Source organism: Protopterus annectens, chromosome 6.part0 (assembly GCF_019279795.1).
Source record: "Protopterus annectens isolate FY-2018-M chromosome 6.part0, PAN1.0, whole genome shotgun sequence".
NCBI classification, from domain to species: Eukaryota; Metazoa; Chordata; order Ceratodontiformes; family Protopteridae; genus Protopterus; species Protopterus annectens.
Window position 1 is genome coordinate 1,792,330,188 of NC_056737.1, and position 19,072 is coordinate 1,792,349,259.

General features: G+C 36.8%; 1 protein-coding gene across 3 annotated transcripts in view; it reads left to right on the forward strand.

Moving 5' to 3' along the window:
- Positions 1-19,072, forward strand: part of GULP1 (GULP PTB domain containing engulfment adaptor 1) — a 4,195,041-nt gene that overhangs the window by 2,960,615 nt on the left and 1,215,354 nt on the right. For all 3 annotated transcript variants that reach the window (XM_044075155.1, XM_044075158.1, XM_044075157.1), the window contains exon 10: positions 10,215-10,294. In XM_044075155.1, the coding sequence (XP_043931090.1) occupies positions 10,267-10,294 (28 nt within the window). In that variant the 5' untranslated portion in view covers positions 10,215-10,266. The remainder of the gene's footprint in view (positions 1-10,214; positions 10,295-19,072) is intronic.

The following is a 19,072-nucleotide window of genomic DNA, read 5'->3' on the forward strand; positions in this document are numbered from 1 at the left end:
CCTTCTTCTTGCCTGACTGTGAGATTTTTCAGTAGTGGGTTGGGGGATTCACTGGTTGGAGGGTCATATTGGGTGGTGGTGGGACAGTTTATTTTAATTCTGGGCACTGTGAGAACTTTGTGGCTTTTTGGAGGATTGGTGGTGATGGCATCTGGTGGCTTTTGCTTGGGTTCAGTGTGGGGCAAGCATGGGGTTTCAGTTCTGCTGTCATTATGGCCGTTTTAGTTGGCATATCATTAATGGAAGTCAGTGGTGGTTGTGGTGCAGTAAATGTTTAGTGTGTGCTACTGTCTCTCTCTGTTGCCATTAGTTATCTGAGGATGGTTTCCGAGGCTGTATTACCAGCCCACATTGCCCTATGCTCGTAATTTATTTGTGGCTTTGTTCAGAGTTTGAGGAAGGGTGTACATCTGAGAGATACCTCCTGCTGTGTTGAATGCAGGGCTTTTGCGTTCAGACTCTGTGCCTTTCGGGTGATTCTTGCTGGTGTCACACTGTTATTCTTGCAGTGAGTGGACAAAAAAAAAAAGAAAAAAATCTGTCCCTCTGGGATTTTGATATGGTGTACAGATGTCTTGTTGATTTGGGTCCATTTGGCATGGGATTTGTGATGGCATTGGTGGTGATGCTGTTGTCAGTAGTTTTGGCAGTTGGAAGGTTGACAAAACCAGGAGTCTCTTTGCAGGCTTTAGGCTGATAGTGTGGGGGCTTGAATCAGTTAACGGGTAGTTCCGTGCATGCATGGGGTCACTGAGGCAGGTGTGCCTGAGCAACTTCAAGCTGTAACCCTATGAGTAGTGGCCGGGATGTGTTGAAAGTTTGCCTGTTGTCATTACTTGGGAAGTTCTTTTGGTTTGCGAGGAAGTTAGGGGATCATGCATCATAAGACAGTTTATATTTCATGACAGTCAACTCTGAATGTTCAAGTGCTTTTATTTTGTTGGTTTGGTCATTTGCTTCTAGAGTCACTGGCTCAGCTGTAGTGCCTTGCTGTGTTCACATGTAGGAGTTATGCCGTGGCTCAAGACTCAATTTGTATGTAGAAGTTTATATAAAAATAAAGACAGAGTGACTTTTTAAATGCATATTGTAGCAATATAGAACCCAGCATGTACACTACAATTTTCCCCAAATGGTAAACAATGTCAGTAAAGCAGATAAAATCAGAAGGGAATTGAGTAAAGTTATACAAAAAAAAGTGTAAATCTCAGGAGTTAGCTTGGATGGTATAGTGGTACATTTCTCTGACTATAGTGTTTAGGGTCATGGGTTTGACACTTGGGACTGCTGTTTTATAGACACAGAAAAAGATTATTTAAGTTAACAAAAGAGTTTTTGTGATCAACAGTCCCTCCCATAATTTTTCTTTTGGGGCATACTTCAATTTTATGTAGATAGTCGCCAATTTAAAAGCATTTTATTTAAAGTGAGACCTGTTGATCTGTAAACATTTCTTTGTATAGCTATATTATAAAATGCAAGGGAAAAGCATTTGTCAGTAGAGTGATTATATAACTGTGTGGATTGTGTGTTCAGATATCTTTCAGAGTGAAGCTTTCCTTATAAGTAAGACACACTTCCGTTGTAAAATGTTAGGGAGTAGGGGAGATGCAAGCAACAAAACTGTAGTATTCATTTGTCCAAACATAGTATAGGGTTATATTCACAGGCTTCAGATACTTTGTTCATATCTATTCAAACATGCTATTAGAGAGAACATTTTATTTTGAAAGTTTGGCTTTTGATGGGACTCTGTTTTCGCGGGTTGTGGAGTACTGCGAGTAACAGCCGTTTAGTGTGCATGCATGGTGTGGTGGTAACAGCCATAGGGGAAGTGTAATAGCAGTTTCTGAAATTTTATATGATATTTTGTGATCTGGGCACTTAATAGCTCTATGATATGCAGATTTTGAAGAATGTTCATTGAAGAAGATTTTAGAAATTGTCCCTCTTTTAGGTTGTTGTGCACCTTTTAATGTTAAGCAGTAATGCTTGAGAATGAAGGGGTGGAGGGGAGTTTTGCGAACTTGTGGTGTTGGCGTTTTGTGCTGTGTTGTTTGGAATCTCCTAACGGTACAAATTTTCATAGAATGTCTGGACTGGAAAACATGTATCAGCATTCAAATGTTAAAAACAGATCCAGTACCACCGGTAACACGAGGTGCTATAACAGCTATGAATGGGAAGTGTGCTGTGATGTCATTTCTATGGATTTAACTTCAGCATTTGACAGGGTCATACACATGACACTGATTAATAAATGAATACAACTAGATATTGATGTACTCTCAATAAGATGGATAGCTGCATGGCTGACAGATAGGACATGGCAAGTATCACACAGCAACTGGATAGGTGAAATCCTTGGTTTCAGACAGGGTATCCCACAGGGCTTTGCCCTAGCCTCTTATTTATTTAGATTTTAGCTTTCAGATGTAACTGTTTTATCTGAGGTGTTCTACAGTCTGTATGCAGATGGTCCAAAATTGGGTAAACTGATTACATGCGTTACAGTTGAGGTATGTCTGCAAAATAACTTGACTAAATTGACCATTTGGGCACAGGAGAATAATACGCTGATAAATACATCACAAATTAAACATATGAGGTTTGATAGGCATAAATTGAAAGGTGATTATTTAATACAGCACACAGTGACTGAAACTGTAGACTCATTTAAGGAGCTGGGTGTACGAGTAGATTCAGCTATGAGTTTTTTTTCTAATCATATCAGCCAATTGGTTAATGATAGTTATAGAACTAGGCAGTATAAAAGATTTACAAAGTTTAGGTAATCAAAATAATGATGTTATTGTTTACTAGTTACATTAGATCCAGACTTGAGTATAGAATAACAGTATGGACACCCTATAACAAAACAAGCATTATTAAATGGGAAAGAGTACAATGGAAATATACCAAGGGTATCCATGGATGTGAAAATTTAAGTTATTATGAAGGACCATAATATCTGCATCTAGTCCCCAGATCAGACAGCTAGTAAATGCAGGCAGTAAGGGGTGGGCATAGTATTTGGCTTGTTGTGTACACACAGGTTAGGGGGTTTGATTTCCAGCTTTAATTTGTATTGTGACTAATCCTATTGTAGAATGTGGGGGATTTGAAGAGCATTTGTGTTGCAGCTTGTCTGACTGAATGTGCTCGGAGCTGTGAATCATTTTGTTATTTTGTGGCTGAGTAACTGACTAGTAGCTCTTTAATTGAGTGGTTTGAGATGGATACCTAGAAACTTTGCAATTTCATGAGAGCAATTTGTTTAATTTGTTTTCTTTGCAGGTGGGGAAAAACAGTTTAGACTTCAGTTGGTGACCTGAAGGAAGTGGGTCAGCAGTGGAAGTGCAGGTACTGGTGGCTGTCTCCATTGATAGAATGGTGTACAAAGGTGCTCAATTGGGGGATTGTGAAGTAAGTAACAGTCATGGGCCTGCTGGAAGTTGTTAGATGTAATTGAGTCTGATGGGCTAGAGGCTTTGGTGGTTGGAGTGGTGTACAAGGAGGTCACAGGGAAGTTTTTACTCATGGTTCTTTAGGGTATGTATGTTGTACTTGGTGCAGTTTGGGTAATGTACTGTCAACTGAAGAGGGTGTATTTTCGGGCTGGGTTAAGCAAGGGATGGGGAAGTTTACAAGGAGTCTGGGGATTCTAGCAGCTAGGATGGACATGCAGCTATCATAGGCATAGGAAGTTACTAGTTAATGGTTTAAGGCCCTTAAGTCAGTTATTTATCAATGTTTCAGTTATGGTTATTGCACAATTTTATTTGGAAGCGAGTGTATGCTGTGGGGGGAGGCTGGGTTGAGGTGTGGTAAACAGCATGATGATAAGTATAAGTTATTCTGTACTTGGAGGGTGGTGTCCAGAAGAATGGTTCTAAGGTTTTCCTAACCTAGCCATGTTCAGGTAAGTGAGATTTCACAATCAAGAGTGCAGTGCTTGTTACTCTTTGTTAAGACGGACAAGGGTGAATGTTGTCCTTGTTCTAAGGGCATATAGGTGGAGCTGTAGGGGGAATTTCTCTTTCTGTTTTTTGTAAATTGTGGTATAGCAGGATTGTGGCCAGTTTTAATTTTCTTTGTCTAGTCATTACTTTTGTTAAGGCCGCCTGTGTTGGTAGAAGAGAGATAATTTTATCTGTAAAATGAGACCTTGTTTTATTTCGCAGGGGTATCTGTGTACCATTACTATGGGAGTTGAGTGGTAATTTTATGGAGATCTTTGGTAGGACATTTTAATTTTCAGGGTTGTTTTGCATCTGGTAGTGTCTGCATTTTATGCAGTTGATGAATAAGAAATGCCCTTGGTGGTATAATGGTCAGTAAGAATTTGGATTATGCATATGTGGAGTCTTTACTGAGTGCAGATGGGGACATGGAGAGTTGGTATTAATTGGGAGATGGAAGAAATGTGGACTTGACAGGTGAGAGAAGAAGCTGAGGAGGGGTTCGGCTGATGGAGCGGCATGAAAGCAAGTCAAGGGTTGCCAGTAGTGCAGCCGAATATGAAGTTGTTGCTTTGCTGGTTTTTCTTCCCTGCAGTCACAAGGTAATGTATTGTTTTGGTTTGATCTTGTATGGAGAGCATCAGGGTTGAATTTTACACTGTTGTATTGGTAGCAGGGGTCTTCTTTTCTATGGGTCAGATACTGTTGCAGACATCAGTGGTAGGGGATTAGCGGGTTGCATTACATAAGTTAGGCTTGTAAGATAGATGTGGGATTTGATGGGAGGATTTAGCTTTAAGTTACTGCAATTTCCGGTGAGACTGGGTTGGGTTGATTCATGATACTCTGGCTGGTAATAGCATGGTACAGACCTTGTGGGATCTGGTTGCATCGGGCATTCTCTAGTTTGTTGGGTTAGTTTTGCCTGGCTTGGTGTATCATTAGTAGTGTTTTTGGGGTCATACCGCTACAGGCCATGATGGTGATTTAAGTGTCTTATTGTTTATAATGGGCATTTGGTGTGATGCCAGCATTTTATTAAATGGAATTTAAAGAGATTTAAGAGGGGTATTACATTCATTAGACAACAAAAAAAAAATGTTTTTTTTTGTTTTTCATTGGGTGGTGGAATGTGGTTGCAATGTGGCATGGTGGTATGCAATTGCCTCAGTGTGGCTTCAGTGGCAGTGGGCTTAGTAGTGGATCCATTGGCTGGTAATACTTTTGGTATCTTTGCAAGACTTCCATTGGTTGGGTGGTATGGTTTAATTAGTTCATGGGCAGTAGTTATGATAGGTGAGGAGGTTATGGTTTGCTACCTTAGCATAGGAGAGGGGTCAGTGGTTTGTTTTTAACTGTTAGGTACTTGGTTATGTATAGGATCAGGAGGTAACAACTTTGATCCCGATTGGTTAGCGAGCATTGGGTACACCGAATGATGTTTGAACTAGTGCCTTACTGATGATTAGATTGCTGGAAGTTGGTCGAAGAGAGGGGCAGGCTTACCCTCTTCTGTTCCCCCTCTGGCATCGGATGTGCAATTCAATAAGTTGGGAAGAAAAGTGAGCAGTTGCTCTGTTGGATAAGTTAATAAGCAAGCAGAGCTGCTTATTTGGTTGGTGGTGTAGTTCAATAAACTGAAGGTGAGCGGTGTAATGCTGCCTTGTTAGTGCAAGGATAAGTGAGCAAGTGGGGGACGCTGCTTATTCAAGGGTGAGTGTCATTTGGTGCTATATATTTATTGAAGTGGACCAGGACAAACCTACTACTCATTTTAACCCATTGTTTTCTGGGGTAAGGTTTAGTAAAACAAGAAGCCATCATGTTCTTTGTACTGTGGAACTTGCTCGAGTGCACTGTTTGATATGAATGTTAACATATATTAATAACATCCTTCCATCTTTATCATAAAGCCCAGCATTTTGAAGAATTTTTCAACTTTCCAGTGTATAACTCACCTAAATTACTGTTAATGGAGCTTTCACTTCTTTATTCAGTAAGTCATGTGTTCAAGTGGACACTCCAGTTATTGTGTGCAGCTGTTCTAGTTATAACTGGCCAACTCTTTAAGCTGCACAGTATGTATTTTTACTCTACTGTGGAGTTGCTTGGTGTTATAGCAGTCTTGCATTGCTTCTTTCAGTTTTTGTAAAAAAAAAAAAAACAAATGGGATAGTTTATCTGATGATTAACTTCAGAAAGAAAAAAATAAGTCCAGTTCATATCTTATTCTTTTTTGTTTAAAAATCTTCCAGAGAAATCTGTTCTTTTTTCAGCAACAGTGTTTGTTTTCCCCTTCTGTTCAAAGCATAATTGTACCACATAACTTCTTTATACTATTCAGCTTACAAATAAGCAAACGCCAGCCTTATTATTACTGTCATATCCCTGTATCTTTTATTTTCGAATGACTCTTCATGCCAGTCAGGCTCTTTTATTTGTAACGATGGTATATTCGTTCACAGCACATATTAAAGTTTGTTCATTTAATCATTTAGGAGCAGGAGGTAATAGAACACCATCTGTATCCTTTTCTCTTCTTTATTTATTTAACATTTGTTTACCAGGAAAGTCCAACTGGGACAGAGCCCATTTTTCAGAGGAGGCCCAGGGAGAAATGCTCCAGATTCCTGTCTTTGAAATGTAGAAGGAAACCAGAGCACCCAGAGGAAACTACGCAAATGCAAGGAGGACATGCAGACTCCACATAGAAGGCACCCCAGCTGAGAATCAAGCTTTAGAACCTCTTGCTGTGAGGCGACCATGCTAACTGTTGCAACACTTGTGCCTGAAAAACAATGGATTCTGCTCTGTTTTGTCACTATATTGCTTTTCTTACTTTTACACATTACTTTACATTATTTTATGCTCATATTTTGTCAGTGGTATTTATTAATTTGTATTGTAACTCAAAAGTATTTATTTTGTCAGTGAAGTGGGTGTTATTTTAGTTTTGGACACCATTTACTTTCTCTACTAGTATACCCTTTCAGGTCTGTAAGTACATTACTACTTGTACAGATTACAGATGCAACAGTTTCTCCATAGGTTAAGTAATGTACTTGTTACATTTATAATGATTTCTAATTTTTATTGAATTGGTTCATTCAGGCGGCCACAGTAGTGCAGCGGTTAGGGTTGCCGCCTCACAGGAAGAGGTTCTCCAGTTCGATTCTCGGCTGGGGTGCCTTCTGTGCGGAGTCTGCATGTCCTCCCTGTGGTTGCATGGGTTTCCTCCGGGTGCTCTGGTTTCCTCCCACATCCCAAAGACATGCAGTAGGTAGATTGGACACTCTAAATTGGCCCTAAGTGTGAGTATGTGCATGTGTGTGCCTTCTGTGGAAGGTTGGGCGCTGGGCTGGCAACTCGACACTGTAAAACTCCACTGCCAATCATGAGCAGACAGATGATCCACTGTGGCGACCCCTAACCAGGAAAAAGCCAAAAGAAGAAGATTGAATTGGTTCATTAGACTCTAGTTACAGTTTCAATTAGCAATTGGGTTTGGATGGTTTGTGACACAGGATTGTATGTAAATAATCCAAGCCTACATGTATTTATTGAGCTATGATATTTTAATTATTTTCTGTGCAGCTGGTAAGTATTATCATTATGTTAATAGATATTTACTAAGTTTGTGACCTAAGTGACTACCAAAGTGCTTAGTCAAGTGACCAAGACCAAGTAAAATCCTGAGATACTAGCTACCCTAGACAATTACCACATAGCCCAGTGGTGAATTCACAGTTACATATTAGTGTTTTGAGTAGAGATTTAAGTGGCGTGAGTATTTCTATGCTTAGTGAAGCAGTTGAAATATGTCCTGAAAACAGGGAATGCACTGGGTAAGTTTCTGATTTACCAGCAGGAGGTATTAATGGGATGGTGGAGGATTAGGATTTAGGTGCAGTTATTTGTACTGTATGTCCTTTCATAGCATGAAGAGCCAGGCAGAGATGACTATGCAAAAGTCTATAAAATCACCAGGACCAGTGCTTGCAACACCCAAATTGTTTTATCTGATGAAATCTGTTAGGAACTGATGAAAACACTGTGAAGTGAATGTATGCATTCATTCTAATTTTTATTACAGCTGCACCCAATAAAGTCAACTTTTTAGAATAAGTGACTTTATCAAGCCTTCCTTAAATTGCTCGTGGATTTTTTTGTGGTTATGCAAGAGTCTATACAAAGCAGAGCCCAGTGAGTGTACTTTAATCTTCCTGGTTTTGTCAGGTTGCATAGTCTTGCAGTTTCTTAGTTGGTGCAACTTGAAAGGACATAGAAGTCCTATGTGTTTCGAGATACACATGACAAATGGGGCAGCATATTCAATGATGGGTCTAATGAGGGAATACATAATGTGGCTATGACTTCCTCGGACCTCAAGGAGATGCCCCTGGGTCTTTTATTTGTTAGCTATAATGATTTCCTAACCACAAGCAAGACAAGGCAATCAAAAGCCCACTGTCAACATGTGCACTTTTATTTCTAATAGGTAAGTCAAAGTCTGGGGGAGTATCCTTGGTGTGGTATGAAATAATGACTCTCGATTTTCTGAAACAAAACACTATTACATTTTTTTGGCATTAAAGATAGCCCATAGTCATTACACCAGACACTGATGTAATGATGTCATTACTGGAGAGTATGAAAGTCCAAATTAGCGTTTACAATGACCTGCAGTTTGCAGACATCCATAGTCCTTTAGCCTCTGCTTTCACATCAGACAAGCTGATGCCGAAAAGAAGAGCCCATATCCCATGCATTGGAGGACACCACTTGTGACTTTTTTTTTGGAAGATATTCACCAAACTTCACTCTGTCGTTTCTGTTAATGAGCCAGTTTGCAATCCAATGAATAACATAAAGGTTGCTGTTTAATTAGGTGGGCTTATCAACAATACTATATGAGGAATGGTGTGAAAGGCATGACCAGATCCATGTAAACAATTTGGAAAGTCTGACCTTTCTCAGTAGCCCTTCTAAAGAAATATACCAAATGGAGTAGACATGTCTTTCATGAAACTAAATTGATTAGAAGCTATCATCTGAACATTACTTATTCCATTGTTTATGAGCTCTATAAGGATGTTTCCCATGACCTTAAAGATAATGCTGGTAATGCCTGTGGGTCTGTAGTTACCAGGACGTGTAGGGCCATCCTTATGCAGTGACACAGATATGACAAATCTCCAAACCTTAGGGACATAATGAGTAGTAATGTTTTTGTGGAAGAAATTTAGCAAAAATCTTAATGCATCTATCCACTGTATATATGAAAGTCTGTTCTGATAAAGTCTGTTTTTGTAGTGGTCATAGAAGTCTAAATATAATGCTAAAACATTACAATCTACAACACTTTTCCCTTGTCTGATTTACAAAAGCATTTAAGTCATAAGAGTGCAGTTCGTGTCTTTGACTAATGAAGACCTTAACCAGGCATAAATAGCTTGCAGACATTGCATTTCTCATCCTGCCTTTTTCAATGTATGTACCTGAAGTAACTGGCACATTTATGTTTCATGGACTCTGCTGCTGCTAATATGCAAATCACCTGCATGGAATACTACAGCTTTGTTTTAGGGAATTTCCAAGTGTAAGTAGTGAACACAGACAGAGACTGTGGCACTGAATCTGTGGTGTGTCTATTGTAATTTTACCTATAACATGCAATGCAGAGCTGTTTTGTACTGTATGAACTATGGTGGTGAAAGGCACGGACCGTAATCCTTTGTTCACAGTTTTGTATCAAGGCTACTTTATTCATGTTTGTTCTGTTGTACACATTATACATGAAAACAACATTTTATTGCTTGATTCAGGTTCTCAAATTCTAGAAAGTGTACAGGTAAAAGATAAGGGGTGCATGTAAGCAGGGTTAAGATGTTTGCAACAGAGATAGTTGTTGCTAGCTCCTTCTGGCTGTCAGTACGTTTCTGTTGTGCCATTATGAATGTTGCATTCAAATGAACAGGCGATATAGTATTATATCCATTATATTTAATCTTATTGTCCTTGCTATGTGAGTGGAGAGCCTCTCTCTTATTTTCCACATTTTATGCATATTGTGTGCTCAAAGTAATGCGTATGCAGTATTAATTATATCCATAACTATAAATACCCTTCCTAAAGTGGTTATTGCATTGTGCGTGAATGAAGGGCTTGGCATTTGTTATCAACTTTTCTATTCAAGATTTGTTAGTCATGTTTATGCTCACACTGTCATTTGGATTTTATTTTTGCTTGCAGGAAGAAGTGATAAAACCTTTTTGAGCAATACTCCTTGGCAACAGTTGTCAACATGAATAGAGCATTCAGCAGAAAAAAAGGTACATTTTACAAGCCCATGATACTTTTGCAACAAAATTTTATGGGTGAACAGATTTTATTACTTCATTGACTTGCTCCATATGGCAGCAATGCTAGTAGTTGTAAAATTCGTAATTATTTCAGATTGAAAATTCAAACAGGCAAACAATTTTGCATCATTCCCTTTAACATTTATTATGTTTAGTTAGTTAAGCAGATCTGACTGTCTGTGTACTGCCAGCATGAAGCAACATTACTGACGCTCTTTAGCATTTTTATTAATTTAACAAACTAGATTTTATTTACTGTGCATTATGAGCAACTATATTCGGACATTATTTCAAAAAGGTACTCTTAATTTTGTAATGATTTCTAATTTGTGCTTTTTTCAAAATTCCAAATCTTATTTGATTATAGTAGACTTTTGTGTAAAGTGTACTTCCATTAATGGTAACTTAGTGAACTGTATGCACATTACATATTGGATTAAAAATGCTAAACATTATTTTCAGAATATAAAGCCAGGTCCATAAATATGTTTTGTTTACTTATTGAAGTGGATTTATTTAAACAACAGGGTTATATTTTCCAGAGAATGTTTTCAGCTTTATCTGGTACTGTATATGATAAATCAGCATTTATTGATGCTTTGGAATTTTTTTCATTCTGATCTTGGGTCACCCATCCATCTAACCAGATAATGTTTGACTAGGTAGAAATACTTGCCTTATCTGGAGATGAAGATGATTCCAAGGAAATGCTTTTCTTGGTTATAAATATCTAGCCATCCATCATATTCAAATTATGTTGATAAAAGGATTTAGATGTTTTTAGTGGCTATTTATGCTCTCATTGGACTTGCAGTTCTGCAGTAGGCCTGACAACACAGTGTCTGTTGAGGCTCTGTATGCAAGACAGAGAATACCACTCAGCATCCTACAGGATATCAAAAACACAGACAAAGCTTTGAGACAGTCTACAGAGTTTTTATGATTTAGGATCTTGATTTTGTTACTAAGAAAACATTGTGGGCATTCAAGTTGTGCTAAATGTTTGGAGAGGTACATACTGAAGGGGCATTGATGAAAACTTCTGCCAGGAAAAATCTGCGGTACATGTACTGTTACTCACAGGTAATTGAGCAGGACAAATGGGGAGCATCTGAAGAGGATATGCACAGGAAATGGAGGACAAAAAAGCTGTTCTTAGTCTAGAAGTAAATGATCCAAGGGAAGAGCAATTTGATTTAATATAAACAGACAGACATATTAAGTTCAATGAAGAAAATGCATTACAGAAAGTAAATAAGACCTAAACTGTTAGAAGGATGGCAAAACAGATAAACATGGTAATTAGGAATATTAAGAGAAGTTTTTGCAGTGTAACAGAAATAAATAGGACATATTATTCTGCAGCTAAATTAATAACAAATAAGTCTTACCATAAAAAAACACAGATCAATAAGGGAAAGTAAGGATAGAAATAAAAATCCACCACTGAAGCACTGAAACTATAAAGCAATTATGAAAAGAAGTGTCATTGTTCAAAGAATATAAACGAGGGAACTTATCAACAAAAACTTTTAGAAAACAGATGTGGTAGAAGCAGCACAACAGTGTCAAAACAGACCAGAATGTAGCATACATTATTACAAATAATCAATTGAAAATATCAGCAGAGGTAGAGAAATTTAGAAGATATGCAGATAAATCTAAATGAAAAGTACAAAAAAAAAAGCAATTCATGGATGACCCAAATAAGCAATTCATGGATGACCCAAAAAAGATGTATAGAGAACGTGGGGAAAAAAGCGAAAGGAATAGAAACACCACCAAAAAGAAATAAACAGATGCATTTTGGATAAATATTTATGAAGATACTGTGGAACATAATAAAGATGTTGAATGGAAAGAAAATTTTAAATAAACAGTGGTGGATTCTAATTTAGAGAATATGAAATGGGATGAAGTTATGGCCAGAGAAATTGACATTAAATTAAGAAAACCTCCTAAATGGAAAACCCCAGGCCCAGACACAGTACCTAACTTTTGGTTAAAAGTATTAATATATTTTCACAAAGATTTAATCCTGAATAAGAATTACTTGTATACATATCCCAAAATGGATGACTGACAACAAGAAAGACAACAGAGTGAACCTGTTAGTCATCCTAAAAACTACAGACCAATAGTTTGACTTCCAGTGATATATAAATTGGTTTACTATCACATGTTCATTTGTCTTTTAGATGAACGAACTATGCGCAAAAACCAGATAGCGGAACTGTTAGGGCGATCACCAGAATGCTGAAGCTGACAAGAGCGAATGGCTGCTGTTGTTAGCTCCAACATTGCAGTGCAGATTGCACTATAGAGGGGATGGGGAAATGTACCCTTACACTCACTGTAGTGCGATCTTGGAGTTTGTATATATAAGTAGGGGGTGGGAGGCACAATCCGGTACATGGGGGGTGCAGGGGGGGCTTGCCCCCCTGCAAAAAACAGTTGTAGTATGTTGGGTGGGTAGGAGCATTTTAGTGTAGTCGACATTTTCAAAATTCAACTGCACTAAAATGCTCGGTACGACATTTACACTGTCCGGTGTACAGATTTCTGAATATTTGGTTCGGACATCTGTATATTCGAACAATGTCATGTCGAACATGTGATAGTAAACCATATAAATTGTATACTGGAATTGATGCTGAAAGAGTTTATAGGCATTTAGAAAAATAAACTCTATAATAATAAGACAAAAGAGTAACAAAAGAAAATCACATGGAACAGTGGATCATTTGTTGCTAAATAAAAACCATAACAGAGAACTGTAAAAACAGCATGGCATAGACAGATTACCAAAAAAAAAAATTGACTGACAGCATCCCACATTCATGGATTAAACAGTGCTTACAGATGTACAAGATACACCCTACATTGATAAATTACATTACAGTGACCATGAAACAGTGGCAAACCACGTTGCAGGTAAGCCATTACAAACGGCAAAGTATTACCCAGGAATAAAAATTTAAAGAGGGATATTCCAGGGCAATTCTTAATCACCATTTATTTTTTGTCTGTTTAACAGAATAGAGCATGGTTACAGTTTGGCTCCCAGAAATCAACCTTGTTTAAAGACTTTTCATCTACTTTTTGTGGGTGACAAATTGTATAGTTTATCAGATGGGGAGATGAAAGCACAAGTTCACATGCTTAAAACTTTCACAGAATGCTAACTGGTCTTGATAAATGTGCAAAAAGCAGTGATTAAAGCAGAAAAGTTGCAGCACCAAGAAAACAGTCTAAGACAGGAATGCTATATAAATGAAAATGAGTAGCACGGAGTGTATAAATATTTGGGAACTGATGATGGATCGCCAATAAATCATGAACAAATGCTAATAAATCCCAGTAAGGAATACTTTACAAGACTAAAACTAATACTGAAAACTGCTTGACATCTAGGAATAAAGTCCATGCTAAGTTTGCTCTTCCTGTTCTAACTTACAGCTTTTGGGGTGATTGTCTCCAAAAGTTATTGAATCAGTTGAACAGGAAAACAAGAAAAATGTGTCATGCATATCAAATTTTATATATATATATATATATATATATATATATATATATATATATATATATATATAAAAACATCAGTGTATACCAAGATTAAATATTCCTGTTTTTGAAAGAGGTATGGGCCTCCTTGAAATTAATTACATGTATAGATCTGCATTCATGGGACTGCATACATATCTACTGACCTCACCAGATCCAAACATAGTGAAGCATTTAAAACATGAGAATAAGTTGTCTTAGATGACGTCTCTACACAATTTAGCAGAAGCATATTAGTGTCAAATGGGAATGGAAATTAAACCAGAAGTAGACAAAAATCAGGCCAGAAAACTGAAAGAATATATGGAGAAGGAGAAGATGAGAAGGAAAGATATTTGGAAAAGGTATAAATATTGAGACAAGTATAGAGATGTTCTGAAAAACATCATGTAGACCAAGATTTCATGCAGGAATAGTTAATGAAAGGTGAACTGAAACCAAAAGATGAATAATGGCGGCCCAGGAAAGTGAACTGTTTTACAAAGTCTGTTGAGCATGTCAGAATTACAGACAAATGCAAATTCTATAAAAAAAGAACTGAATACAGTTATACACTTTGTTGCCAAGTATGATATACTCATGACAGAGGGCCTGTATACTGAAAGGCTCTATAATGTGACAAGGCTGTTGCACTGGGGACTGTGCAAACTCTACAATAGTGAAGCACTGAAAACATGATCCACAAAGCATTGCAAACAGTTTTGATTTTTTTATCAACTGTGATCACCCATTACCAACAGTTCAAAAGATTTGACGTGAGAAAATAAGGTATAGTTGTTCAGGACAAAAAAAAACACAAGTAAAATTGATCACTGAAATCCCTACACCTAGTTATTACAGTGTCTTACATACAAAGGGAACACAGTCATAATGTACTAGGATTTGCAGGCAGAAATGTGGAAGAAGGATACCCTGACAGTTGTAAAAGTAATAGGAATAACAGGTCTAATAAAAGGTATCTGCGGTTGTACTTAAATATGCTACTGATGCTTGTAACTTCATATGAATTACAGGAGGAGTCAATTATGACCATACTGCGGGTGCTGTGAAGAGCATTTTTGGTTAACATCAAAGATTGAAACAATACTAACTGCATAATCTTTAATCATACTTCGACTTGGGAATGGAGTCCATACCTGCCGTGGTGTTAGAAACCTAAAAACCAGGAATACATCAGACTTTCTTAATATACCATGTGAGCTGAAGATATCACTTATTAGGAATTTTGCCATAAATCTTCCCTAAAATATTACCTTGCAACTAATTACCTATGCAAATGTACCACATTGGCCCACATAGTATATTGAGAAAGTCTGACTTGTTTCTGGTTTAATTTCTTCAAGTCTTTTGGGTTTCTAATGCTTATGCAATCCTACCTCTGTTCATGATGGATAGCATACGCAAGCACATTTATATAGTATTTTTGATTTTACTCATAATATCTGGAAAAATGTATTAACTTGATTTGATATACATTGTAAATTATGTTAGTCAAATGTTTTCTTTCAAATGCTTAGCAAATAATGTCTGTTGATTTTTTTTCGAATGGTCCAAAATGTATTTCTATCCTTGTTTTGAAGCTTTTCTCCCCTGGCCTCAGCTGAAAATGGGCATTTCAGTTCCCAGACAGACTTTCCTGGTTAAAATAAATAAATAATAAATGAGTTGATAAAGGAGCATAAGAAAAACCTGCAATGTAATACCTTCACCTGTCTACTGTAAAAGGAATTTTAAAAGTTCACATCAAACATAAATTACAGTGAGTCAATGAAAAAAGAACTATTGATACTGCCTCTGATGACAGCATTAAAAAAGCCAGAGTAAGTAAATGAGAATGCAAAAAAAAATATATATATATACTGAAATGATGGCAATTAAACCTTAACATATGAGAACAAAAAGTGCTGTGAGGAGCAAAGAACAACGGAAAAAAAGATGTAGAAAAATAACTGAAAGTGGGCAGACAGAGACAAACCGTTTGCAAATGTGGTACTACCCAAAAATTAGCTTCATAACCAGATAATATGTTTAAAGAACCATATCAATGACGTTAAAGGATCTCAATGCTATCTGTAAGTGAAGTTAACTATTTCACTATTCAGTTTAAAAACTGATAAACTTTCCTCACTCTTATTTCAATCTGAAGGCAGGATCAACCATAATAATCATTTGATGTCTGAAGTAGCAAATTAATTTATTTTAAAATGGGTACACATTCTCAGGGAAGAGTGCACCAGAAAATATAATAAATTAGCATCTGAATTAAGGAACTGCAAGAGAAACTAAAATAGATTTTGGTCACCACAGGTTCTTCATTTAGAAGATTTTCAAATCACACTGGCCAGCATCTGTTTTCCTTCTTAGATTACCAAGGCTAAAATTAGTGGGATCTTAATGCAGACAGCTGCCTTTCATGAATGATTAGTGCTGTGGATTGAAGACTGGATCTAGTTAATGGTACAAATGATGTACGGGGTGGGGGTTTGTTCCTGAATTCTGTAGATTTTCCCTAAGTGTATGACAAAATATGTAAATGATAAATAAACATGGCATTCTTGGCCTTTCATGTGACGTATTTCCTTGCTGCTCACAAAGATCCTAAAGTTATGCACATCAGACAGCCATACTGTCACTACAGTATCTACTTACAGGTAACATTCTTCCCCATATGCTTATCCAATCATAATGCCTATACTGTAAAGTTTGCACTACAGCTAGACACAGTGCAGTGACACTGAACATTAAATTTCTCAAACTGTAGCAATGACACATTCAAAGAGTGGTTTCAGAACCTTGTGAGGGTTGATCTCAGAACAGTATGAACCATTTGGCAGTGGAATGAATTTAATAGAGGGATTTGGGATAAATTAGACACCATAAAGAGGCCAGACTGAAACAACGTACTGAATGATTATGGACATAGCACCACTGGGCTTCAGCTGGAAACAGTGCGTGATGCAAGCTGTGACAGTTAGCCTGGCCCAGGAAGTCATACAAGAGACACTAGATAAAAATATTGATTCTGGCATGTACCTCAAATAACTTAATTATTTCAAGCACATACTAAACTGTTCAGTAGTTTCTAACTCTATGCTGATGCAACACAAGGTGGGCAGGATATGACAATTACTAAGACACAGATCATGGTCAAAAACTGTCTGGATATAGGGACTCATAGAAGAGAACATGTGAATTTAATAAAGGATTTCAAGATGGATATTCATCATAATAGAATTTAAGACAAAGGAAAAGGGGAGATCTTTAATTGCTAGAAGAGCTCCAACAGTGATAGAAATGGGAAAAAAAAGATAATAATAATAATAACAGTAATAATGATAGATTTGTGTTTGTAAGGGGCTACTGGCAAGGGATAAAGATTATGCTGGCATATATTTATATTTCACCTAAAACTGTTATAATGGAGCTTAAAAAATTTAAGAGAAATAATTAACTTAAAGCAGATAATTGTTACTTATAGATGGGAACTGGAACTTTATTTGCAACAGTGACGATGTATCTGTGGGACCAAAATGGAAAATGTATCAAAAGGGGTAGATTTCATAAGAAATTTATGAAAATACTGGATATGGAAGATGTGAATTCAGTAGTAGGAACTTAAAGGAAATTTGCATATTATTTCCCAGCCAAGGTATTAAAACACAAACCACCATGAACTGCAATAGTAAAACAAAAATGGGTTACCAGAAGCAAAAACCTTTTATTCACAAGTAAAATTTAGCGCTTTAATCTACAAATGTCAGAGACTTCTTCTGAATAAAGTTCAGGTACAAAATTTTTCCTTTTACCCCCTAACAGAAACTACACCCCCCAGCCAAGGTATAATAACTATGCTAGATTAGACAGAAATTAATATTTTACATGAAGGTTTTTGCACAGATTCATTAATTATTTCAGATCATGTACCAATAACAAACAAGATAAAAATACAGGGTGCTTTGTCCACCTACCTGTTAAAGAGGAATTTAAGAAATAGGTAGTAGAAATTATTTGAGAGTTATTAGGGAAGACAGAAATTTCTTCAGAAGTTATAGCTTGTGAGTGGAATAAAATGAAAAAGGAATTAAAAAAAAAAGAGTATAAATAAAAGAAAAATGGATTTGGTTAAGAAGTAACTGCAATTACTGACAGGAGCTGACAAAAGTTAAAGTATTGTAGAATAAGAGGAATGTGACAGAACATGAAGAGGCACAACAGCAGAATGCTAAAGAGAAAATACGGGAGTACCTGGAAAATATGATGCATTTAGAAAGACCGTTGATCTGCAACTGTTTCTATAATGACTCTAAAGCACAAAAGCTTTAGCACAATGGCTTAGGCAACAGAAAACAGCAAGTGTTGTTGCCAGACTTGGGGAGGCTATAACAAGAAAAATAATGAGAGCTTCTGTACGGGTATTACAGATATTTTGAAAACTTCATGAAAATTTGTATAAAACAGAGAAATGTTGAAATCAAGAAAGAGCACAAATAGAAATAGTTTGGCAGACTCAAGTATACCAAGGTTAGAGGTAGATGAGGCTCAACAATTAACAATTAAGATAGGAGGAGATGAGATAAAAACATCAATGAATAATCAGTCTGCAGCAAAGTCTACAAATACCTGCACTAAGGACATAATTCTATATCAGCAGGTAAACAATACTGGCTGGAGGGATAGGTGGCTTACTCAACCTAGTGACAGCCTGTGGAATAAGTTACCACTATAGGTGAAACAAAGCTTAAAAGTTAAGGTGGGTGGACTTTGGTGCCAAAAAGTTTTTAAATAAACTGTTAGAACCATTTGTTAGACATTGTGAAGAAGTCCACCATAGTGTGGATGAAAGAGCTAATGTTAATGTATAATCTGTTTTTTTATGGTCTATTAAAAGAACGCACTAAACTTTCACTTCGGGTTTCATTTATCGTGCATCCAGTATTGGATTTCCAGCATAAATTCCTTGGTTTTCAGTTGTTTGTAGCTGGTTTTGAAATTTGTCAATAGAGAAAGATGTCCTAGATGGTACATAAGGTTGGATATTATTTACAGTTTGGTATTTTTCAGGTTGGAAAGTTAGACTGTGAACATTCTTTATAACACACAAATAAGTTAGAACTGAAGCCAATATTGCTGACTTCTCAAAATAACAATTAATAACAAATACATACTTTCCAAAGGAACAAAAAA